The sequence below is a fragment of the Mesoplodon mirus genome, assembly GCF_964341445.2.
Source record: "Mesoplodon mirus genome assembly, chromosome: 15".
In the NCBI taxonomy this organism is placed as follows: domain Eukaryota; kingdom Metazoa; phylum Chordata; class Mammalia; order Artiodactyla; family Ziphiidae; genus Mesoplodon; species Mesoplodon mirus.
Genome location: NC_138991.1, coordinates 56,259,507 through 56,285,836, shown reverse-complemented (window position 1 = coordinate 56,285,836; position 26,330 = coordinate 56,259,507). Strand labels below are relative to the sequence as shown.

General features: G+C 47.3%; 1 protein-coding gene across 5 annotated transcripts in view; it reads right to left on the bottom strand.

Annotated features, from left to right (window-relative positions):
* Window positions 1-764: 764 nt before the first annotated feature.
* The window catches only part of LITAF (lipopolysaccharide induced TNF factor), a 112,154-nt gene continuing 86,588 nt past the window's right edge, over window positions 765-26,330 (bottom strand). For all 5 annotated transcript variants that reach the window (XM_082600419.1, XM_082600420.1, XM_082600421.1 and 2 more), the window contains 3 exons: window positions 8,345-8,569; window positions 5,632-5,788; window positions 765-2,388 (listed from right to left, as the gene is read on the bottom strand). In XM_082600419.1, the coding sequence (XP_082456545.1) occupies window positions 2,280-2,388; window positions 5,632-5,788; window positions 8,345-8,564 (486 nt within the window). In that variant the 5' untranslated portion in view covers window positions 8,565-8,569 and the 3' untranslated portion in view covers window positions 765-2,279. The remainder of the gene's footprint in view (window positions 2,389-5,631; window positions 5,789-8,344; window positions 8,570-26,330) is intronic.

Sequence of the window (26,330 nt, the reverse complement as noted above, 5' to 3'; positions counted from 1 at the left end):
TTCAAAGAATAAAATAGAATGTCTGACAAACACTTCATGCTCCAGGCATCTGATGTTATTTTTAAAGTTTCCCAGAATATATATATATATATATATATATATATATATATATATATATATATGTTACGGTCCTCGAAATAGGGCTCTTGTTTTGAAGACTCTGCATATGTAATTGATAACAGCTTGAGACCATTTATATGCCACCATCTGAGCAAAACTGCTAAATATGCATGGCCTTCCATTTTGTCAAATGCAAGAAAAACACATGCTCAGGATCGGCTGAGTGGCGATTTTTTAAGACCAGAAGTTAGGGTTTAAATGAAAAAGTCGCACCAAGGTGGCATGTTTTCCGGCACCTTCCAAAATGAAGCTTTATCACCAGGTAGGAAAAGAGGGTGACATTCATATTCCCGGCGAGTTACAATGCCCTCCTTCTAGCATCTCAAATCTACCCGGATCAATTAACAAAGCATGTTTTGTTCGGAGCATGAATGAGGACGGCTTTCTTCTGTGCATTTTATTAAAACTTGAAAGCTATGGCTTGCTGCCACTGATGACGCCTGTTGGGTTCCAACAGCCTAATGTTCAAATCTGACTCGCTAGCTATCCACCCAACTCAACATCGGTCATCTTGACATCAGGGGATATTCAGCAAGTCTGTAGTTTTTATCATGAAGGATTTTCTACTGTTATGGAACAAATAAAGGGTTCTTTGTACCAATGGCTGGAAACACAACATGAGACCTTTCTTCACACTGTAAGAATTGATGAATAGTTCACAGAGTGAACAAAAGACTTTATTTTTGAAAAGCAGATAACACCAAAGTACTATGTAGTATCCATAATCATTGCAAAAATGATTACTGGAACTTTCGAAACATCAAATGAATAAGCTGAATCAATGGGTTATGACTATAATTTTGAACCAATATACAGATTTTCGATCAAGACCTAGGCTTGATTTCTACATATTATTCACATGCATTCCCTGTGCCTATTTATTATCAAAACGGGGACTCTTCAAAGTCGAGCCCAGCTTTGTCTTGATTTCAAAGATGACACGGCAGCACACAGAGAACTCTGGCTTGCTGCTTCAGTCCTAGAAATCATGTCTTCAGATGTTATACAACAAATTGATTTCTGGAAAATAACATCCAGACTTCAGATGCCTTTGAAACAGTCAGGTCCCCACACTTTTCAGCACCATGGTACTCAGACGTGCTCAAACACGCTTTCCTTTGTCTTTCCAAATATCCACCAGGAACCCAAAAGGGGACCCGCTTTAAGAGTTCCATTATGGAGGTCTTTAGGAACAACACTAAACCCAAGTAAAGGCAGTGGATGAAATTATCCCCGTTACTTTTTCTGTTAAGGAAAAAAAAAAAAAAAAAAGTGAGAGTGCATTGGCAAATGGGAAAATGATACGAGTCATATGGTTAGGGAAAACAGTTCTATAAATCCCTCCTTTCAAAATTATGTTCAAAGGTGTTTAAGACCAAAAGGAGGTCACAAAAACTGTTAATACAAACAATTCCTCTACCAAAAAAAAAAAGCTCTTCATGGAAAGTGGCTGGTCCAAAGAGGATCTGGTCCAAAGAAGGCAGATCAGTGAAAAGATCCAGCCTTCTATTCCTAGCCTGCGTTTATGACCTCATGGCTATGTGTCTGATGGGTGTGAATAACCCCTCCCTGTACTTAAAAACGAATTAAGAAATTAAAGTGAATTTGTGTGCTATGTGCTATTTAAAAGCCTACAGTTACAGAATCTGAAAGCCAAGCCCTTAAACTGTAAGGCAAGATTTTTGTCATCAGAAGTGGAAACAGATGGCTGTGATGGTAGGCACTAAAGGTTGGTTCAGCCGTACTGGGGCCAGAACAGTTTAAAAAATAAGGCAATCTGGGGCTTCTCAGTTTGAGACCACCAAGAGAAAGGCCCACTGAGGCAAAAAAATCAGTGGCCAATCACCAGAAGATACTCAGACGGGACAATGATCACAGTTGGATGGGATGACTTGGGGTCACAGACGGGGAGGCAGGAAACCCTTGAACCAGCACTCAAGGAGAATGTCTTTGCATGTCCTGTGCACGACTCCAAGCAGCAATTTCTGGGGTTTGGAGGTGTGTTATTTTTGCGATATTTTCCCCCCAAAAGAAGACACGAAGGTGGAGACCCTGGAGAGATGAGACCACCAAAATGGAGCCTTCACCAGGGGCGGGGCTGGGTGAGAGTCGGAAAGGCCTTCCTGCAGCACACGGCTCCCTTCAGGTCTGGCTGAGTCCTACAAACGCTTGTAGGTGCCCAGGAGAGCTTTGCAGTTGGGACAGTAGTGGTCCACATCCTGCAGGGCGTCCACACAGAAAGGGATGAAGCAGCAGCCTGCAATGCACCTAGAACAAAAAAGGCCACACATGGAGAGTGTTACAGACTGTAGGCGTTTGGATGATAGCCGCCAAAAAGATATGGCGGAGTCTTAATCACCGGAACCTATAAATGTGACCTTATTTGGAAAAAGGGTCTTTGCAGATGTAATTAAGGATCCCAAGATGGGATCTTCCTGGATTATGAGGGTGGGCTCCTTAAACTCCAAGACCGGGATCTTGATAAGAAGAGAAAAGGACACACAGAAATACAGAGAGGGACAAAGCCCACGTAAAGCAGAGGCAGAGACTGCAGTGATGCACCACAGCCAAAGAACACCTGGACCACCAGAAGCTAGAAGAGACAAGGAAGGATTCTGCCCTTAGAGCCTTCGGAAGGAGCATGGCACCTTGATTTTGGACTTCTGGCTTCCAGAATGGTGAGAGAATAAATTCCTATTGTTTTAAGCCACCAGGTTTGTGGTAATTTGTTATGGCAGCCCTGGGGAACTAAGACCCCAGCCATTGCCAAGGCTGCTCCCACAGACAGACTGGTCTGGGTGTATTATCAAGTCTTGGGACATTTAGGCATCTTTCAAAGTGTTAGATTGGAATCGGTGAACTTCTTTTGTAAAGGGCCAGAGAGTATGTATTTCAGGCTACATGGGTCTTGTTCTGTCATTGGAGCATGAAAGCAGCCACGGATAATCTGTAAATAAAGGGCGTGACGTGTTCCAATAGAACTTAAAATAGGCTGGATTTGGCCCCTGGGCTGTAGTTTGCTGACTCCTGTCTTGGACTGATCACTTTTCCATACAGAGAGCCTGCTTCTCACAGCAACAATCATATAAATTTCCACAAATCATGTCTCTTAACCTACATAATCCATCATCAGCGCACGCAGGCAGGACCTCCATAGAGCCTGAGGCGTAAGAAGAAATATATTTGGTCTTTGGTTCCCGGCACAGAGCTCCAAAACCCGGGGGACTCCTGAGTGACGGGAGTGTCTTCTGTTATTCACAAAGAGCCCCTTTCAATCACACCTGAGTTTATGCTAATGAGGTGACTAGGGTGGGTCCCTAGACGGGCTTGGGATGGGCTGGTGACCAGAAAGACCAAGTGACTAGAGGGCTGGAGCTTTCAACCTCAACTACAGACCTCTGGGGTGGAATGGGGGGCTGAGGACTGGGTTTTGTTTTTTTTTTTTGGCGGCACGCGGGCCTCTCACTGTTGTGGCCTCTCCCGCTGCGGAGCACAGGCTCCGGACACGCAGGCTCAGCAGCCATGGCTCACGGGCCCAGCCGTTCCACGGCATGTGGGATCTTCCCGGACCGGGGCACGAACCCGTGTCTCCTGCATCGGCAGGCGGACTCTCAACCACTGCGCCACCAGGGAAGCCCCGAGGACTGGGTTTTAAAAACACTTGAACAGCTAATTTGGAGAGATTCTGGGTTGGTGAATCCGCCATTTATGTGCCGGAAGGGTGGTGTACCCCAGCTCCAAGGGGACAGAAGCCCCTGCACTCAGGACCTATCTGGATCTCACCCTGTTACCTCCTCACCTAGCTGTCCATCTGTCTGTCTCCTGTATGATAAACCTGTAAATGTAAGTAAAGTGCCATTCTGAGTTCTGTGAGCCATTCATTCTAGCATATGATCAAACCCGAAGAGGGGATAGCAGGACCCCTGATCGGTCAGAAGTACAGGGGACAAACGACTTGTGCCTGGCATCTGAAGTGGGGGGCAGTCTGTGGGACTGAGCCCTTAAGCTGTGGGGTCTGCACCAACTCCAGGTAGTGTCAGAGCTGAACTGAAACACTGGACACACAGCTGGTGCTGGAGCCTTGGCCAGTGTCAGAGAACACCCCACAACCTTACAACCAAAGTTTGCCAAAAAACATAGTTTAAAAAAAAAAAAAAATCAACATTTTACAGGAAGACACTGATTTATATAAAGCAGAATCAGGAAATATTCTGATGAGAAAACTATCTCATGAATGGAATTTCCTATTGCCTAAGCTTACCTGAGTTCAAATAAGGGCAGCCAGTGCATTTAGAGATCATCCTAACCTCCCGCCTGACAAGTGCGGGCATGGCTGCAAGAGGCAATGCACACACAGCCACCTACTTTATCCTCAACACCCCCGGAGGTGGGCATTAGTACACCCCAGGTGACAGATGAGGAAACTGGAGCACAGAGAGGTGAAGTCACTTGCCCAGAGCCACACAGCTGTGAGAGGCAGTATCTGAACACACAGTACTGCATTTAAAAAGGAGGAACGGATAGAAAAAGCTGCCTCAATTTGAAAGTCAGAGGCCAATATTCGATAAAAGTTTCCATTTTGTCCTTCCCTGATTCAAAGACAAAAGTTGGTTTTAACAGGAATGTCCAAAGGACGATGAGTTTTTATGTAATGTTTTCTGTCTCCTTTCTTCCCCACTGAATGCAAGTCCTCAAGGAAGTTAATTAAGCTCTCAGGGGCTTTGAGCCTCTCTTCAAAATTAGAAAGAGAACGATGATTCCCCCTCCACCTAAGTCACGAGCAGATAATGAGGAAAGAGCCAGGCAAGGGCCTCTGAAAAGAAACACACAAACACGGTTTCCTTCGAGGAAGAAAACGGAGCACTTATGGTTTTCTGAGTGACTTGCATGGCCAGGAATAAGGAGGCTGCCTTTATCTGTTTGGAAAAAAAAAGTTAAATGGTGCTTCCTCAACTTTCTCCCAGAACAGAAAGTATTATCTCTTTCAACGTAATACCCTTGGTGCAGACATAAATATTTACACATTCTCCTTGTGTAGGCAACAGAAAACTACTGGAGGTCCTAAAAGGATAAGAAATTTTGAAGAGATGACTATAAAATATTTTAACGTACAGATTGTTTAAAGCTTCTCTTAGAGTCAAGCAAACATTATTAATTAGGTCATGAAATTCTAGAAAAAGAAATCCCCAAGGGTATCGCTGTACACAGATACAAATGGCTGCTATGCTTGTCCCTACACGCAGGGAGTGGTCTGAGAAGAAATGATAGGACAGCAGCTTCCAGGGGCTGATATGCTCAAGGGCAGTGGTTCTCAACTGGGCACGATTTCTGCTTATGACAACGGGGGCAGGGGAGCTCCTGGCATCTAGTGGGTAGAGACCAGGGATGCTGCTCAACATCCTACAGGGCACAGGACAGGCCCCCACAACACAGAAGTAGGTGCTGAGGCTGAGAAATCCTACAAGAGAGGAATTCGGGAGAGCCCGGGGTCTGAGTGGACCTCAGACTTACCCCAAAAGGCACAGGCTCCCGCAGGAGAGCCAGGTGAGGGCGCCGGCATTATAGGACAGCCGAGTCACGATCATCTTGTTGCAGGAAGGACAACACATCTGGACCGGGCGGTCGAAAAAGGAGATGGGCTGCTGCACGTAGACTGTCTGCACAGCAACTGATGGAAGGTACAGAACAAACAGGCCAATCAGTAAATGAGGAAGACATTCATTAAATGCAAAACAGTAGAGGCAGGATCTCGACAGATACTTGCTCACCCATGTTCAGGAGAGCACTATTCACAAGAGCCCAGAGGTGGAAGCAACCCAGCGTCCATTCATAAATGAATGGATGAACAAAATGTGGTCCATCCATGCAACGGATTATTATTCAGCCTTCAAAAGGAAGGAAATTCTGACACATCTTATAACATGGATGGACCTTAAGGGCATCAGGCTAAGTGAAACAAGCCAGTCACAAAAAGACAAACACTGTTGATTCCACAGAGAGGAGGCACCTAGAGTAGTTGAATTCATAGAGATAAAAAGTAGAATGGTGGGTGCCAGGGGCTGGGAGAGAGGAGTGAAGGGGGAGTTGCCATTTAATGGGTATAGAGTTTGTTTTGTATAATGTAAAAGAGATGCAAGGTGGTGATGATTGCCCCAAAATGTGAACGTACTTAATGCCACTGAACTGTACGCTGAGAAATGCTTAAGGTAATCGATCTTATGTTATGTGTTATTTTACCACAATAAAAAAAAATAGGGGATGGGTGAGGAGGGAGAAAAATGACAAAAAGGGAAGAGAAAACAGTGGCAGATTTCCAGAATTGCTACTTGAGGGGCTCTGGAAACCTCCACACACGAGATGGGGGAAAGGACTGTGTGTTTCTGGAGGAGATTTGGCCCAGCTCCACTAGGCTTTCAAACTCAACTGTCTCCGGACTCAAGTGTGGAGCTTATTAAGAATGCAGATTCCCTGGTCCTGCCCTCAAGACCGTCTGATTCGGCAAGTCTAGGGCAGGGTCCCCAAACCACTTTTTAAGCTCTTGAGTGGTTCTACGAAGGTGGTCTGCAGATGGTAATTTCAGAAACAGTGATGTGATGGGTTTTAGCCTCAATTTTCTTCATCCATAGATTAGTGGTTGCCAGGGGCTGGGGGGATGGAGGGTGACAGGGGTTTCTTTCTGGGGTGATGGAAATGTTCTGGAATTAGTGCTGATGGTTGCAGAGCTCTGTGAATATGCTAAAACCACTGAACCGTATACTTTAAAAGAGTGAACTTTATGGTATGGGAATTCTATCTCAATAAAGCTGTTTTTTAAAAAATGGAATAATAAGGGTTGTCGCTAGGATTAAATGGGACAAAGGCAGTAAAGAACCTCACCCCGTGCCTGGTACAGAGTGAATCCTCCATAAACAAGCCTGCATTTCACACGGTCTCCTTAGCAAACTCCAATGCCCAGTAATAAGGCTGGCATTTACCAAGCCAGGGGATACTGGCCCAGTTCTTTACAAGTCGGGGGACCATATTGATATACGCAGTGAGTATATGAAATCATGTTAAAAAGAGAAAACTATGTGAAAAACATGTGTGGACATCCACAAGCATCAGAAGAGCACCTAGGGTGATGGAAATCACAAAGCCCTCAGAGCTCAGCACGTTCTTTTGGTTTTCGGCAAAGTTGTTTAAGCTCGTAGTTCTGTCAAAGTGACTTTTTTCTGTTCTTTTTTATGTTATTGAGATGCCATTTCTGTAATCTATGTATTAGGGGACATGAACTGCTACCCAGAGCTAACCAGACAATATTCCCAGAAAGACCTAGAAAGCACCCCCGCCCCCATCCCCTGCAGAAGAGCAGCATCAAAGCATAATTTAGCACTTACACGTAAATTTTAATAAGGGTTATTTGGGGTGCAAGAATGAGTTATTTATTGATCAGAGTGTGATCTAAAATAGTCTGAAGTCGTTATCTTGTCCTCTTCCATCTCAAGGAGTCAAAGTCACTTGAGCACAATGACAATAGTTCACATTTATCCAATGATTACTCATAGAACCTTATCTAATCTTAACAGCTGCCGGTTGTAGGTACTTGATGGGCCCCATTTTACAGATGGGGAAACCGAGGCACAAGGAGGCTGGTGAACCCAGGAAGTCTGACTCACGGGCCCGCTCTCTGAGCTGCTTGTAATACTGAATCACCTACGTACCTGGGTGCAGACGGGCAGCAGGAAGTACCAAAGGGCAAGGACATGAAGAAGCTGCTGGAAGGCAGGGGAGTCACCTGAACTCATGCTGGGCTGGGGGTGGGTTTCAGCTCACCCATTCCCCACTCACGGGTGCATCCTCTCCCTCTCCTACTCCAGCCCTGGCCTCGGGGCAGGGGTTCTCCCGCCAAGCCTCGGCAGGAAGGGCAGGAGCCCCCAAAAGCAAACTCCCACTCCCAAATTTCTCTGGGACGGTTGGATGTGCCTCTGTGATAAGCACCAGAGGCTCAGTTTATGGTGGACGTGGGAAAGTTCATAAACTGTGCTTTATTATGGAAAAGCCAAAAGCCTCACTGACATGGAACCCAAGACTAGATGTGAAATTTCAGGACAAGGGGGAAAATTGGACTGACTGGCACTTTGCTTAGACTCTGGGGCACAGTCACTACGACCACTCTCCTGATTCTCACGGAGTCCCAGGGCTGAGGGCCAAGGAGAGGTAAGGGGGCCCAGGAGGCCGTACGTACTTGCATTGGCGTTGGGGACGGGCACTGGCTGGGTGTAGTACCCAGGCGGATTTATGCCCTTTCCATCCGGGCCCGTCATGAGCCCCGTGGCTGGCCCAGGCATGGGTGCTGGAGGTGTGGGGTAGTAATTGTTAACAGAAACTGTCTCTTCATAGGATGGGGGTGCAGTTGGCACCGAGGAAGGTCCAGCAGCCGCCTGGTAGGATCCTGGAGCAGACATTTTACCTAAAGCAAAACCAGAAGACACCAGATCAGAAATTCAATTGACAGGGGCTTCCCTGGTGGCTCGCCCAACTAGAGAAAGCCCGTGTGCAGCAACAAAGACCCAACGCAGCCAAAAATAAATAAATAAATTAATTAAAAAAAAAATTCAATTGACATCTCCCCATCTCTCTTTTCCACCCTCAATCCTTTTTTTTTTTTTTAAAAAAACATCTTTATTGGAGTATAATTGCTTTAAAATGTTGTGTTACTTTCTGCTGTACAACAAAGTGAATCAGCTATACATATACATATATCCCCATATCCCCCCCACCTTGAGCCTCCCTCCCACCCTCCCTATCCCACCCCTCTAGGTCGTCACAAAGCATGGAGCTAATCTCTCTGCGCTATGCGGCTGCTTCCCACTAGCCATCCATTTTACATTAGGTAGTGTATATATGTTAATGCTACTCTCTCACTTAGTCCCAGCTTCCCCTCCCCGTCCTGTGACCTCAAGTCCGTTCTCTACGTCTCCATCTTTATTCCTGCCCTGCCACAAGTTTCATCAGTACTGTTTTTTTAGATTCCATATATGTGCATTAGCATCTGGTATTTGTTTTTCTCTTTGTGATTTACTTCACTCCGTACGACAGACTCTAGGTCCATCCACCTCATTACAAATAACTCAATTTCGTTCCTTCTTATGGCTGAGTAATATTCCATTGTATATACGTGCCACATCTTCTTTACCCATTTATCTGTCGATGGACATTTAGGTTGCTTCCGTGTCCTGGCTATTGTAAATAGTGCTGCAATGAACATTGTGGTACATGTATCTTTTTGAATTTATTTCATTTTCTAACTGACAAACAGACAATCAGGAAATGACCTCTGTCCAGTCTTGTCCAAAAGCCAGAAAGGGAGTTAACATCATCCCTTCCAGACCCAAGAATGAGAACCTTAACAAGAGATTCCCTACATAAAGGTAAAAGGTAGGGGGACATCCCTGGTGGTTCAGTAGTTAAGACCCCAACGCTTCCACTAGAGGTTCAATCCCTGATTGGAGAACTAAGATTCCACATGCCAAGTGGAGTGGCCAAAAGAAAAAAAAAGATTGCCTTGGGTATTGTTCACCCTTTGCATTTCCATTAAAAAAAAAGAAAGAAAGAAGGTAGATGATGACAAAAGAAAATTACCCAAATCCCCAGGGCAAACATCAGCCAAATGTGAACATAAATTTTTTCACACTTGAAACCATCACCCAACCAAGACCTATCTTTCATATCTAGTGTTTTTTCTTTTCTTTTCTTTCTTCTTTTTTTTAAAAAAATTAACCGCTGCAGTTTTACTAACAGTGTTTCAAGTGACGGAGAAGACAAAGGCCTTCAAAAGCCAACCACAGGGATTTCCCTGGTGGCGCAGTGGTTGGCAGTCCGCCTGCCAATGCAGGGGACACGGGTTCGAGCCCTGGTCCGGGAAGATCCCACATGCCACGGAGCAACTAAGCCCGTGTGCCACAACTACTGAGCCTGCGCTCTAGAGCCCGCGAGCCACAACTACTGAAGCCCGTGCTCCTCAACAAGAGAGATCACCGCAATGAGAAGCCCGTGCACTGCAATAAAGAGCAGCCTCTGCTCACCGCAACTAGAGAAAGCCCGCGCGCAGCAACGAAGACCCAACACAGTCAAAAATTAAAAATTTTAAAAAATTAAAATAAATAAATAAAAAGCCAACCACAAACTATGGCAAATACTGAGCAAAACAAGCCAGATGCCAAGAAACCCACACCGTGAATGCCATGTACCCGAAGTCCAGAAGCAGGCAAAAGGAATCTTGGGGGTGTAAGTTAAGAAAACAGTTACTCTTGGGAGGGGAAGGAGAGTCTGGAAGAGGCTGGTGGGTGAGGGTGTCTAGTCATGTTCTCCTCATCTGGGGGTGGTTACACAGGAATGTCCACTTTGTGAAAATTCGAGTTGTACAATTAAGTTATGTGCCCTTTTCTGTATGTATGTTATAGTTTTTAAAAAGTAAACACACACAGGGACACACAAACCAACCAGTTCTCATTTTGAAAAGTGAGAATCAGAGCAGCCAGGCACATATTTCCTTTTGTGAGGGCAAAGAACCATTTTTTTTTTCCCTGCAGAACTGATGCCCGCCTAGAATTACATGGCCTGGACCCAGGGTGTGTTCCTGTCTGCGGTCCCATGCTCGGCAGCCCCCGGGCAGCTGGAGAAGGACACAGTGCCGTCCTTTGTCTGCTTCTGTTTTTCCAACGGGGCAGGGCTAACGCTGCATTAGAAGATCCATTCAAACCTGTCTCAGGAGAAACGGGGCACGGAGCTCCGAGGGCAGCAAGCCACAGTCCGGGGGCTTGGCCGGGCCTGTGCTGCTTCCCACGCACCATGCCTCCCCTTCTAGATCCCGTGGGAAGCAGAATCGATTCACTCTGCTGCGGGGAGAAGGGGAGAATCCTTCAAGGACGCTCTGCCTTTCAGCCCAGCCCGAAAGAGGAGATTTCTCTAGGGGAAGAGATGAAAGGGCTTTCAAAGTGGAAAGAGAGGCATGGGAAAATGACCATGCATAAAACAAAATCCATAAATAAAGCCAGATAGGTTGGAGCTGGGTTCTAGAAAATTGTGAAAGTCCTATGGAGATGTTTGGATCTCATTCTATAAGCCTGGGGCTGTCCAAGGGAAACTTTCCAGAAGGATGGAAATGGTCTCTATGTGGGCTGTTCATTACGGTCGCCAGCAACCACACCACACTGCCGAACACTTGAAATGCGTCCGAGGAACTGAATTGTTAAATTATATTTATTTAGATTGAAAATCGAATACAGAGAATTCCCTGACAGTCCAAGTGGTTAGCACTCCGTGCTTTCACCGCTGAGGGCCCGGGTTCAATCCTTGGTTGGGGAACTAAGATCCCACAAAAAAAAAGAAAGAAAGAAAGAAAGAAAGAAAGAAAGAAAGAAAGAAAATCGAATACACAATTCATTTACTGGAACATTTTTATGTAAGTCTGGGACTCCTTGGGTATGTGAATCTACTTTCTCAACAGCAAATTTAAGGAACTCTGAATCGAGATCAAATGTTTTTGATAAAATTTTAGCATCCAATTTGGGATATGATGTCAACGTAAAATACACCTTGGATTTCAAAACATTTTTAAAATGTTAATGTGAAACACCTCGTTCATAGTTTTTTATATCGACGCTAGATTGAAATGATAATACTTTAGATAGCCAGAGTTAATATATTGTTCCAGTTCATTTCACTTGTTTCTTTTTACTTTTTAAAATGTGGCTACTAAACAATTTTAAATTGCCTATGTGGCTCGCTTTCTGGTTCTATGGGACAGGAGCCATGGAAGGTTATAGAGAAAAGGAAAGGTCCAACCAGGGTAGACAGGGTAGATGAAGCAGAAGGTCTGGAAGGGAAACAAGAAGCAAAGCTCGGAAGTCCCCGTGTGTGGGTGGAAGGCCCAGGGTTGGGGGGAGTCTACACACCAGTCTACAGTGGGGGGCTGACCCCAGAACATCTTTGTGAAAACAGGCTCAGGGTTTAAAACAGACTGACTGTGAAAAGTGGTTAAGGTATGTAACTGTGTCAATTTCCTCTGACCCACAGGAACAGAAACGCAGAAGTAGGAGGGAAGACGGGCCACAAACATCAGCCCCAAGATGCCTCTCTACCAGGCTCACCTCCAACGCTGGCTGCTGTCCCCTCCCGGCTGGCCCCAGACCTCCCCACATCCGTGCACTGGGCTGGAGGGAACTTCAGCTGGGGGAAACACGGCCGCCTCGTGCTCCCGGGTAATTTACATCTGTGCAGAACGTCAAGGACTCACTGTCCCTTCCTGTCTCAGGAAAGGCAGACCCAGAGCTGCCAACACGATTTATTATGAAAACTGAGTCATATAAAAAAACCCACAAGAGCAGAAAGCACCATGTGTCCAGAAAGCCTAAAATAGCAGCTTGCTGTGGTTGCAAACGGAGTGCTTCGGGAAGGGAAACAGAAGGTCTTGGGGTGCCCCAAATTCTGCAAATAGTTCGGGTCAAACCATTGCCTCTCTCCTCCACAAGGGAAGAAACTCAGAGATTGTGAATCGTGCTGCTGAGAGCGAACACACAGGTGTTAGGAAGCTGGGGGGAGGCGGGGTTCTTGCCAAGACATCTAAAGGAAGGAAGGGCCTGAGCTTCTGGTTCTGTAAATTAATGTCTACCCACCCCTGCCCCTGTTTTAATTGACCATCATCATCTTTCTTGTGGTCACGTCCTATTTTCTGGAACTTCAGGACACTCTCTCGGGAACACTGCTTTTGGATCAAACAGCCACATAAACACGCTCATAATTCTGAAAAGAACGAGAGCAACGGTCTAGAATGGTTTAAGGAAAGGAAGGAAGGAAGGAAGAAGGAAGGAAGGAAGGAAGGGAGGGAGGGAGGGAAAGAAAACTCATAACTAGCTGCTTTGAAAGCTTTCTAAATAAATTCCACAGCTTGCCTTCCCCCAGGCCCCAGGCCAGGAAATGCCACTTCAGTCAATCCCATTTCTCTCCCTCTCTTTTTTCTTTTCTCTCCCCACCCCCATTTCTTTTTAATTTGGTTTCCCCCAGGGGCAGGAGGCCCACCTAGCCAGCCACTAAGCCACCCTTCCAGAAAGGATTTGTTCAACTGGCCTCCACACCCCCCTCCTCACCCCCACAATGTGAAATTCTTAAGGGCAGACACACATGTGGACACAGACACACAGACACACTCCACTGTCAGCAGAGAACCTGCATCCCTCCAGAGCCGCCACCTGTGTGCTGAGGCACTAGGCACAATTCCATCTAATACTTGTGACCCATTTTTCTGGGACAAACTGGAAACCACAGGAAAGTGTCTTTTAGTTTAACAGAACAGAAAAGCCACAGTTTTGCCACATAAAAGCACGGCCTTGAGAATCCTTTGGTGGCCCTGGGTGGCTGGGGTGCAGCCTCTGCAGAACCCAGGTTGCCACAGTTACGGGGAGCTTTGTGAGGGAAAATAAAGGAACAAACAAGGGGGTCTCCTTCCTCCCTCCCCAGTTGTTTAACTTTCTTATTAAGCCCCTGAGAGTGGCTTTTCTCCACTGTTTATTGAAAAGGACACATTGAAGGGATTCTCCACCCACCTTCCACCTGCCCCCGCAGGAATTAAGGAAATGCTAAGGGCTGGAGATGTCTGTTTCCACCATCTCATAATGACTCTTATTAGCTCCTTCCAAATGCAGAGAGAGGCATTCCAAACACCTTTTTTTAAATATGGAAAATGTGACCAGGGCTGACCTCGCGGGCATGTGACCCGTGTAGGCCCACGGGGCCCTACACGCGGAAGGGCCCCCCAAGCTCCGTTGAATGCTGCTGCTATCTTGAAATTCCAGATACTTCTCGAACCCGAGGCCCTGCCTTTCCACGCTGCACTGGGGCCAAATGTTAGGTAGCCAAATCGTGACCATTGGTTACAGAAAAGGAAAAGGAGACATTTCTGATGCATGAAGAGATGCATTCCTGATGCAAGAAGAACAAGGCTGGGCTTCCCTGGTGGCGCAGTGGTTAAGAATCCGCCTGCCAATGCAGGGAACACAGGTTCGAGCCCTGGTCCGGGAAGATCCCACATGCCGTGGAGCAACTAAGCCCATGCGCCACAAACTGCTGAGCCTGCGCTCTAGAGCCCACGAGCCACAACTAATGAGCCCGCGTGCCTCAACTACTGAAGCCTGTGCGCCTAGAGCCCGTGCTCCGCAACAAGTGAAGCCACCGCAATGAGAAGCCAGCGCACTGCAACAGAGTAGCCCCCGCTCGCCGCAACTAGAGAAAGCCCGCATGCAGCAACGAAGACCCAACACAGCCAATCAATCAATCAATCAATCAGTAAATAAATAAAAAAGAACCAGGCTTGGACTTGGAAATTGGCCCATGACCAGCTGCATGATCCTGGGCCCCACTCTCTCATCCGTAAATATGCCAATTGGAAGTCTGGGGTCCCTAGCTGAAAACATCCCTTGTTCTAAGACTCAACGATTAGCTGGGTGAAAGATATTCTCTTAAATGGGCAGTGAGGGCTACACGGATATTTATTCCTGGGCAGGCCTACGGGACTGAGTCTGGGAGTAGCTCATTCACTGAACCCAGTATAAAACAGGATTTCCCAATCGTGTTTTCATTACAGCTGCCTCCCTCCCTCCCCTCCTACCCCTGGCCCCCAAGGAAAAAAATTAAATTATATTTAAATGCAATTAATTAACTTGAATATAATTTAATTTCTACCTAACAAGAAAAATTAAATACTAAGAAATAAGATTTTGTTGGGCAGGGTTGAGCTTTGGAGGGCCACACACCACTGTAATAGTTCAGATTTTTTTCACCTCTCCCCTCTCCCAAGAACCAATTTTCATTCCCTTGGATCCCCAGTGAGGACTCACTGTTTGGAAAGAGGTAGTTGGGCCCAATGAGTTTCGCCAATCACCCACATTTATCCATTGAGTATTTCTAAAATACGACTCCTCCTTTCTTGGTGTCATAAGTGCAGTTGTCCGAACTCAGTTGTTAACCTTTTACGGACCAAGTCCTAGGATCCCTTACATCAGCCTGTTCTTTTCCAGGCATGCTCAGCCCTCTCGTAACTTAATCTCATGAGCCACAAGGGAGGGAAGTGGACAGGGGTAGGGTGATCAGATGGAGGGACACTCCCTTCTGTTGTACTGGGGCCAAGCAGGGCTGGGCTGGCGTCCACTTCCTCCTGCACCCATCACTCCTCTGGGTCTTGAATCTGCTGGGTCCTCACTCCAGGAAGAAAGTAAAGGGTGCTCGGGGATTCCAAATAACCAGACTGTTTACGCCTTATTTTGGCATCTCAGAGTCCAGAGGTCCTGGCCTGATCAGAATCTACTACTCATCTCACAACTGCTACTCCGCACCCCATCCCAGATTCGCAACTGCATTAAGATGAACCATAACGGGCTCTTACTTTACCACAGCGGGCCCTTACATGCATCATCCCATGCCATTCCCACACCACTGAGTCAGAAATTATTGTTGTCATCAACCCGATTTACAAATGAAAAAACTGGGGCCCAGAGAGGTTGAGCAGCTTATCCAAATTTACACAGATGGAGTGGTTTGAACCCATGCCCCTCAGACTCTGGAGCTCTTTAGAACTCATCAGAATACCTCCCAGGCTGGGAGATCCAGACACAATCAGCAACTCGTTTTGCACACTTTGCCCCCCCAATGAAACGTGAAAGGAAAATCAATTCTCAGCGGAAGCAACACATTTGAGCCCGAGGCGACAGGTCACCCCCTTTCTCTCTGCCTTCCTAACACCCGTGAAGATGCATATACACAGACTTTCACACCACACACCCAAGACAAGATTTAAAAAACTACCTGCCCATTACGGACTCCAACTAATTCTGTCACGAGGACTTCGCAGTTCAAAACGATCTACTTCTTTAATGAGAATCAGGGGTCCAGGAGGTCAGTGATCAGCCAAAGTCAGATATCCACAGAGCAATTCCTGCTCGTCTGGGGGACACAAGCAACGAAGGGGAGATCTCAGAACTTCTGAGATGCCACATTTGCTTCAAGCAGCAGTGGGGGGCTGGGATATCTCTGCCACCTGCTGCAGCTCCCAGGGAAGAAAAGGCAAAGGCCATGCCAACCGAGTCTCAGAGCAGGCTTTTTAATATTGCTGTTGAAAGACTGTAGCAAAAAGCCCTCAAAATCCTGGAGAGAAGCCACGCCGGTGGGTGCAGTGATCTTCGCGCCTTGAGCTGAGATTAATGAATTGATCCTGAAACCTCGAGGCACAGGAAAAAACTCCGAGTCACTTTCAGCAACAGATTTGTTCCTAAAAAAACTCGGCCTAAACAGTCTTAGAATTCCCGGAAACACCCCAGTGGAGCTGCTATTCCGGGCGCTCACACAAGCTCTGGGAGTCATCATACTCGGTCTGAGCCTGCACCGGTGTTCACTGGATAACTTGGGGTCCCAGCCTGGCAGCGTTTGCCTGGAATCCTAAATTCAGAGGCAGGGGCCTGACTTCCAGGAAGCCTAGAGATGGCTGGCCGACCAGCTTGATCACTGATACAGCGGTTCCAAAACATCGCTGGGATGAACCTCGAAAACATGATCCTAAGTGAGAGAAGCCAGACGCGAAATCATTGTATGATTCCATCCATTTATACGAAATGTCCAGGATAGGTAAATCCAGAGACAGAAAACCAATTAATGGTGCAGGAGCTGGGGGTGGGGAGGGGAGGATACGGGGAGGAAACAGGTACGGGGTTTCTTTTTAGGGTGATGAAAATGTTCTAGAACTGGATGGAGGTGATGGTTGCAAAACACTATGAATGTACTACTTGCTACTGAACTGTACACTTTCAAACAGTGAATTTTATGTTTGGTGAATGTTACCTTAATAAAAAGAAAAAAAGAAAGAAAGAAAAAGGCAGTGCTAGAAATCTTTATCTATCGTCTCCATATCACAAGCCAAGGCCTGCAATTTGAGCCTCCAAATCCACCTCTAGCCTCAGTTCAATGCATTCAGTGGCCCGTTTACCTAAAATTGAGACCACTGGGGTCTTTCTGACACCAGCCAATGTGCCCCCGACTAAGGTGACCTAAGGCCCTGAGTTGCCTGGGATGGAGGGGGTTCCCAGGACACGCTGAACCCCTAACTCCCCACCCTGCCTCTCACTTCACCTCCCACCACAGTTGCAAATTGATGTGTCTGCAGCCTGGCTTGGATGTCCCCAAACATGCCCCAAGCATGCTCTTTCCTCTTTGCCCCCTGTTTCCTTCCTTCCCTATGGGTTTGCAAATTCCTCTCACCCATCATATCCCTGCTTGGCTGTCACCTCCTCCAAGAGGTGATCTCTGGCTTTCCCAGAGGAGAACTAATTCCTCCCGAACCTCTCTCTACACAGTGCAGAAATCAAGGGTGCAGGGTCTGGAGCCAGACAGTCTGTGGTCGCATCAAAGTTCCCCTGGGCATGACTTTGGTGCCTCAGATTTCCCATCTGTAAAATGAGCACACTGGCAGCTTCTTCCTCATGAGGCTCTTGGGAGGATTAAACGAATCCACTTGCGAAAAGGACCCAGAGCAATGAGAGACACATATGCCCTCAGCACGTGCTAGCTGTCATTAACATATGTTTCTCTGCTGTACTTGTCACAGGGCACCTTTCTCGTCTAAGACGTCTTCCTAACCAGTCTGTGGGCCCTTTAAGGGCAGGGATTGAAATTATTAAAATCTGCATCCCCAGCACCTAGAACTAAACTCAAAACATCATGGGTGCTTCATAGGGTAACCCACTGTCCCAGTTCGCCCAGGACAGAGGGATTTTCCCGGATACAGGATTTTTGGTACCTAAATTGGGAAAGTCCCTGGCAAAGACCAAGACAATCTGGTCACCCCGATATTTCCACAAATGTTTGGAGAAAATGATACCTATGTGTAAAAGGGACACCAAGACCCATCTTGGATGGCATCAAGATTTGGAAGCAGAAATAAATGGGAGGGTCTTACCCTAAGAGCCTCAACTTAGAATCTGACAAAAATGAAGTTTTTTTTTTATAGGAAGATGTTACTAACAACAGGCCTTAATAACAGATGGCCTCGCAGTTCAGCTCAAGGGAACATGAGGATTTGGCCAAATATGCTCCAGAACTGGCATCACTTAATTGGTCTGGAATCCTTTGTTTCCTCCAGAATTCCTTGGGGAGAATGGTATTTCTCAGCAGGGCACCCTGTGATGTCCAGGCAGAAGATCAAGGTGTGGGTGGAGGGACTTCCCTGGCGGTGCAGTGGTTAAGAATCCACCTGCCAATGCAGGGGATATGGGTTTGAGCCCTGGTCCGGGAAGATCCCACGTGCCATGGAGAAACTAAGCCTGTGCGCCACAGCTACTGAGCCTGCGCTCTAGAGCCTGCGAGCCACAGCTACTGAGCCCGCGAGTCACAACTACTGAAGCCCGCACACTTAGAGCCCGTGCTCCGCAACAAGAGAAGCCACCACAATGAGAAGACCGCGCACTGCAACGAAGAGTAGCCCCCGCTCGCCGCAACTAGAGAAAGCCCACGCACAGCAATGAAGACCCAACACAGCCAAAAATAAATAAATAAATAAATAAGTTAATTAACTAATTAAAGAAAAAAAAAGAAAGAAGGGCTCTCCTCACACCCTTTGGGAAAAAAAAAAAAAGATGTGGGTGGAAAGAACTTGAAAAGGGAAGTGTGGAGGCAAGTAAACACAAACAAGACAAAATCAGAGACAAAAAGAGCCACAGTCTCTAAACTTCCAGATCGGTTCATTTTTACTCTTTTTTTTTTTTTTTTTTTTTTTTTGCGGTATGCGGGCCTCTCACTGTTGTGGCCTCTCCCGTTGCGGAGCACAGGCTCCGGACCCGCAGGCTCAGGGGCCATGGCTCACGGGCCCAGCCGCTCCGCGGCATGTGGGATCTTCCTGAACTGGGGCACGAACCCGTGTCCCCTGCATCGGCAGGCGGACTCTCAACCACTGCGCCACCAGGGAAGCCCTCATTTTTACTCTTTGATGCAAGTTTCTGAGGCTGCTCGTTCCCGGGCTCTGCAGAAGGCGCCCCTGAATTTTGCTGACAACCACTGCTGGTTCTGGTTGGGGTTTTAGAAGAGAGCGAGGAGGCGCTTCCTGCGGCTGCACCATCCATCCAAGATCTGAACTTATGAGCAGGCTCCTCGCTGCCACCAGTCCAAACTCAGTAACACCTGTCACCCCATGTTCATCACCTGGTCCTCGGCATGGCTCTGAAGCCACTTGTTCTACATGGATGGTGTGTCAACCATTCTCCAAAAATGACAATCTATTTTCATGGGTGTCAAGAAAATTCAGAGGCTCTAACGAGCTTCTACCCCAAGATGCCATAAACATCAGCAACTGCTGCTGACACATGTGGACAGGAAGTGGGGGGACAGGGACGGAGTTCACACCTTTGAGCATCTCCACCCTCAGTGCTTACTTAAAACCAGCACGGATGGAAGGGGGACTCTTGGCAGATGAGGGGCTGAAAGAGTCTCAGGTGATTTTTTTCTTCCCACTCCCAATCCTTTCTGGTGAAATGACCGACAGGCAGGCAGGGTCCAAAAGCAAAGGAGGAGGAGGACAGAGAGGTAATGCCCGATGCGGAGAATTCTCCCTGGGCAATTGTACAAGACACATGGGCTTCACAGGCGACTCCGATCAGGGACTGACCTGGTGGAGAAGCAAGGCCATGGCCACTGAGCTCAGAAATGTTACAGGTGGGATGTCTCTGCCTGGTACCCAAGATACGGTCGCATGTGGGGTCTTCAGAAACACCTGTGTGTGTCGCCTGTCATTTACAAGCATGGGCAGGCACCACCCACCTCTCAGGGGTCAGTAGGAATGACGTGGACCACGACCTGGCCTGATGAACACCCAACAGTGATTTGGAAAAAAGAGAAGACATGGAAGAATGTGAGCAGACGGGGCACGGAGAGGGGAACAAAAAAGCCCCAAAGAAAATTAAGACGATAGGATTTTAAGGTAGGTTGATTGTTTAACAGCAGTAACTGGGACCAAACTTCCTTGGCTCAAATCCCAACTCTGCCATGTCTAGGCTGTGTGAACTTGGGTGAGTTGCTTCATTTCTCTGTGCCTTGGTTTCCTCATCTGGAAAATGGGCTAACAATCGTACCCACACCTTCACAGTGTTGCAAGTTGGATGTGCCCAGAACACTGGGCACGTGGGTCACTACGAAAGCATTAGTTCTAATTACTTACAGGGAAGCAGAGTAAAATCCGGGGAGGGGGTCACTTGCCCTCAGTGACACAGAGGTCTCACTGCCAGGAGGCAGGAGGACCCAAGCACAGACTCCATCACACCACATGCCCCTGTTCTGAGGCCTCTACCTTCAGGCCTTTACTTGTTTGTCCTAACCCCCTACAGTCTGACCCTCCCACCCCCACCTGCAGTGCATAGGCAGGATAATGCCCCTTAAAGCTGTCCACATCCTAATCCCCAGAACATGCCTTAAATGGCAAAAGGGACTCTGCAGCTGTGATGAAGTTAAGGCCCTTGAGATGAGGAGATGATCCAGGTGGGCCTGAGACAACCACAGGGGTCCTTAGAATAGGGAAGCAGGAGGGCCTGAAAGAGAGAAGAGGCCCATTGGCTTTGAAATTGGCCCACGGAGCCATGAACCAAGACATGCAGGCGGATGCTAGATGGATTCCGGCCTAGAGCCTCGAGGAGGAATGCAGCACCTTGAGTGTCACCCAGTGACACCCATTTTGGACTTCTGAGCTCCAGACTGTAGGATAATAAATGTGTTATTTCAGCTACTAGGCTTGTAATTTGTTACAGCAGCCAGAGCAAACAAACCTGCCCCCTCCTAGCTAGGTTGCCCAATCCCCCTCTGGCCCTGCAGACTCCCAAGGGGGCTCTCCCCCTCCCATGGTGGGTGCCCCCCATCAGAGACCTGAGCCCCTCAACCTCCCACCCAGCTCCCAGGCATCTGTCCACCCACCCTCGGTACTGAAGGAGCCCTTCTCTGGTTCAAACTCCACTTAAAGCCCACGAGTGTGGCCACCCCACCCCGCCCCGCCACATCCAGGGGACTTTGCTCCAACAATGACCCCTCCTGCCAACCCTGCCCTCTCAGCTGGCTTCTCTCCTGATCTCTAGGCTGGTTCAAATCTTTCCTTATTAAAAGGTAAAAACCAAAACCCCTCTCTTCCCTCAGCCTGGGTCCTCAGCCCCTCTGGCTCCCTGCTTCTCTTCCGTGTCCACGGATTCACCCCTGGCCACCAGCCTCCTTCCTCCCTTGGCCATGACCCCTCCAAGCCCACTTCCCATTTCCTGTCCTCTTCTCCCAAGGCTGCTGGCATCTCCTCTGGAAGGACTGCCTCACTGGCCTGGCCCTGCACCTCTAACTTCAGGGGCTGTGCCTCCCCATCAGCCCGTCCACAGCAGGTCCCTGGGGACTCGGGGGTCTGCACGCAATGCCCACTGTCCCCCGAACTCCTCAACCCCACACCCATCATGCTGACCGTGACCCACCCCTGGACAGCTCCCCCCACCCCCACCCCCACCCCGGCCAACCCAGTCTTCATACAGAAAGATGCTTCTCTCTCTCTAAAGCAGGGAGATGCAGTTAAAGCGACTCAGAGGCAGATGGTCAAGCTTAATATCATCAGTGAGAAGTCGTGTGGACATCACACACCTGCTGATCTGACGGAGTGGAAAGGGCACTCTGGCTTGGTGGTCTTGCTCCCCAAAACCCCTGACCCCAGGCTCATCACAAGAAAACCTCAGGCAAACCAAAATTGGGCGACTTTCTACAGGGGACCAGGCCAGAACTCAAAACAGCCAAGGTCATGGAAAAAGGAAAGTCTGAGAAACTGTCACAGATCAAAGGAGAATGACAGATGACAACCGAACAAAAGGTAGGATCCTGGATTGGACCCGGGGATGGAATCCAGTGGAAAAACTGGTGACACTCAAAAAGTCTGGAGCTTGGTTAACAGGAAGTTACCAATGTCAGTTTCTTAGTTGTGGCGAATACACCCTGATGATGTAAGATGCTAACAGTAGGGGAGGCTGGATGGAGCATATGGCCCTTCTGCACCAGCTCTGCAACTTTTCTGTATATCTAAACCTATTCTAAAATGAAAGGTTTGATAGACAGAGATAACAAACTTATGGTTACCAAAGGGGGAAGGTGGGGAGGGGTCAATTAGGAGTTTGGGATTAGCAGGTACACACTAATATATATAAAATAGATAAATAACAAGGACCTACTGTATAGCACAGGGAACTATATTCAATATCTTGTAATAAACCATAATGAAAAAGAATATGTATACATATGTATAACTGAATCACTTTGCCATACGCCAGAAACTAACACATTGTAAATCAATTATACTTCAATTAAATAAATAAATTAATTAATTAAATGAAAGGTCTGTGTTTAAAAAAATCCACAACTGATACCAAGATCTTTTTCACCCATCATTAGATTTGCCATTTTCACCCTGGCAGAGAGCAGAATGTTTGATTGTACACAGAGCTGGCCTAGATGTGGATGAACAGGCCTCTCTCCCAGAGCCGGTAGGAAGGTAACCTGAGTCTCACACAACAGAAGCATCTACCAAAATTTAACACGCATGAGTCCTTTAACCCAGCAATTCCTCCTCTAGGAATCTGTATCAGAGCTGACCCCATGCATGGGTGCAGTGACAAAATGATGAGCACACAAGGGTACTCACTGCAATGTTGCCAGAAACCACCTAATTGTCCATCAGCAGAGGCCTGGGTAGACCAGTTATGGCGCATCCACACAAGGGAATAGTATGCAACCATCAAGACAGAATGAGGGGGCTTCCCTGGTGGCGCAGTGGTTAAGAATCCGCCTGCCAATGCAGGGGACACGGGTTTGAGCCCTGGTCCAGGAAGATCCCACATGCCGTGGAGCAGGTAAGCCTGTGTGCCACAACTACTGAGCCCGCGTGCCCTAGAGCCCATGCTCCGCAACAAGAGAAGCCACCGCAATAAGCCCACACACCACAACGAAGAGTAGCCCTAGCTCACCGCAACTAGAGAGAGCCCGCACGCAGCAGCGAAGACCCAACGCAGCCACAAAAAAAAGACAGAATGAGGAAGCTTATGCGCAGACATGCAGTTCTCTCCGAGATGTATCAGTGCATGAAAAAAGCCCACATGGTGTTTATTGTCATAGGCCATCATTTGGGTACAACAAAGAAGGATATATGTATTCCTTTGTAAAATATGCATAAAATGCCTCCAAACGTATACACAAGAAACTGGTAACTGGGAATTCCCTGGCGGTCCAGTGGTTAGAACTCCGCGCTTTCACTGCTGCATGATGTGGCCAAAAGGAAGAAAAAAAAAAAGAAAAAAAAAAAACAAGAAACAAAGAAACTGGTAACAGTGGTTGCCTGTAAGCAGAGGGGGGAGGTGCACTGGGGGATGCAGCCAGATGAACGCTTTTCACTCTTATACCCTAAGTTGATCTTTTGTATATTGAGCCATAGCAATATTACATAATCAAAAAATTAAGGAAAAATTAATAAGTTAAACATATTTGTAACTTTCAAATTTTACAGTTCTATAATCTATTAATTATAATTTAATTATTTATATTATGATGTATTTATAATAAAATAAGTTTTAAAATTAATGAAATTTAAAATAAAATACATTAAACCTTTTATTTTAATAAATTTAATTTATTTATTTATTTATTTTTGGCTGCATTGGGTCTTCGTTGCTGTGCACGGGCTTTCTCTTGTTGTGGCGAGCGGGGGCTACTCTTCATCGCAGTGCGTGCGCTTCTCATGGCGGTGGCTTCTCTTGCTGCGGAGCACAGGCTCTAGGCGCACGGGCTTCAGTAGTTGTGGCACGCAGGTTCAGTCGTTGTGGCTCACGGGCTCTAGAACACAGCCTCAGTAGTTGTGGTGCACGGACTTAGTTGCTCTGCAACTGGCATGTGGGATCTTCCTGGACCAGGGCTCGAACCCATGTCCCCTGCATTGGCAGGTGGATTCTTAACCACTGCGCCACCAGAGAAGTCCCAAAACTTCTTTTTTTTTTTTAATGGGGAAAAAGAGCCTCTTCTGCAAACCCATATTTGCTCTCCCCAGGTTGGTCTCTCTTGTCCTCCCACCTCTGGGTGAAATGACGTCATCATTAAAGTTACTGATTACTTCTCTTTGGTGAAAAGATGTGCACTCCACCGTTTCTGCTATATCAGCCCCAAATCTGTACTAACAACATCCTATTGGCCAAAATAAAATTCTTCTCTTCACATTTTACACTATGATCCATTTTTCAGGCGGGAGGTTCTGAAGGCTGATGGCGGATGTGGGATTGGGGAGGCATGGACCCTCCCTCACTGGCCTTAAGGAACCCATTTAGGGAGGCAAAGTTAACCAACATGGGGATATATGGAAGCAAACGCAAAGGGGAAACTGAGCCCAGATTCTAAGGCAAGTGGAGGGTCTAAGAGAAGAGAAGGACACAGGCGAGGGCAGAACAGGAGGGGGGTGGACCGTGCGGCAGAAGACACAGAGGCAAGCACACCTGTGTCCTCTGGGGCGTGAGCAGCGGTTGGCCAGGTGGGTGGGGTCGGGTTACAGGAGCACTTTCGCCATCAAGAGTCTGGCCCTGGGACTTCCCTGGCGGTCCAGTGGTTAAAGACTCCGCGCTTCCACTGCGAGGGGAGCAGGTCCTATTCCTGGTCAGGGAACTAAGATCCCGCATGACGCACAGCACGGCCAAGAAAAAAAAAACAAAGAGCCTGGCCCAGGTGAGGTGGGGACCAGGCTACCAGGCTGGACCTTCTGGGGAGGGACCCCCAGGCAGGTTCTGTTTCATTAACCAGCAGCCCAAGAGCAACTTGAAAAGCCCCCCAAAGTTTTCAACTCCTGCCAGGGAGAATTCAGATTCTAAAAATAAGCCTCAAAACCTAGAATACCAGGAGAAAGCAACCACAGCAGAAGCCATCCAACAACTCCCCCATGAGTATAAACACACATCAAAGGCCCAAAGGCCCGTAGCCAAGGGGTCCTCTCCCCAGATCACGTCTCAACACAACAAAAACTCATCTCATAATTTCTGGTGTTGCTTCATTCTGATCGAGGCCCCTTTTTCAATATCTCTCCCCTGAAAATCTCTTAACCATTTTCTAAAATGATCCCCTATTATTTCTCTCTGCCTTCTTAAAGTCAAGAAAGAAAGGAAGAGAGAGAGAAAGAGAGGGAGGGAAGGAGGATTGGAAGGAAGGAAGGAGGGAAGGAAGGAAGGAAGGAAGGAGGGAGGGAGGGAGGGAAATGCTTGTGTCAGCATCTTGTGGTTCTGTGATACCCCAGGCTGCTGGGAGCCCCCATCCTACTCCTCCATTTGCTGCTTCAAAGCTTCCAAGGACTGGAAAACCAGAACCCAGTGTGTAAGAACTCTGTGTAAAGTAAGAATTACTAGTTTCCTTGGGTGCCTCCCATGAAAAAAGTAAACAAGCTTGGGCATTTATCTTGATGATAAATACCTGCGTTACTTGGTAGACTCCTCAATTCTGGCCATAGTCCAGATGACTGTAGGTTTTATAACTGCCATACCTTTGAAAATTATATAACAGTCTTGCCTTTAGCAAGACTTAAGGTGAGAACAGGGTGGTAAACGTTAGCTACTGCAGTCTTTTAAGGCATGCCCCGCTTCCCCTTGCCTATCCTATACAACCCAGCCCTGGAGGACAGAAGCCTTCCCCCTGTGTCCTAATTGCTTCCTGTCTGCAAATTAGATTCTGTTGCCCTAACTGGACTGCATTACACCCCTCCAGGGAAGGGCTATCTTCCATGTTTCTCTGGATCCCCCAGAGCTTTAGCGAAAGCAATGCACAGACAACCTCCTGGCAGAGCTGAGATTTCATGCGCACATATGGCGTATATATATCCCATATACGATGGGGGAATCTATAGTGCACGTTCTTTGAAAGAGTGTATTTTTGGGGGGTAGTTTTCTTTTCCAGTTTGAGATATAACTGACATACAGCACTGTGTAAGTTTAAGGTGTACAACATAATGATTTGCCTTACATACATCACGAAATGATTACCACAATAGTTCAGTGAACAGCCATCCTCTCATAAAGATTCAACACTAAAGAAATAGGAAAAAAAATTCTTTTCCTTGCGATGAGAACTCTTAGGATTTACTTTCTTAATAAGTTTCATTCAATGTACAG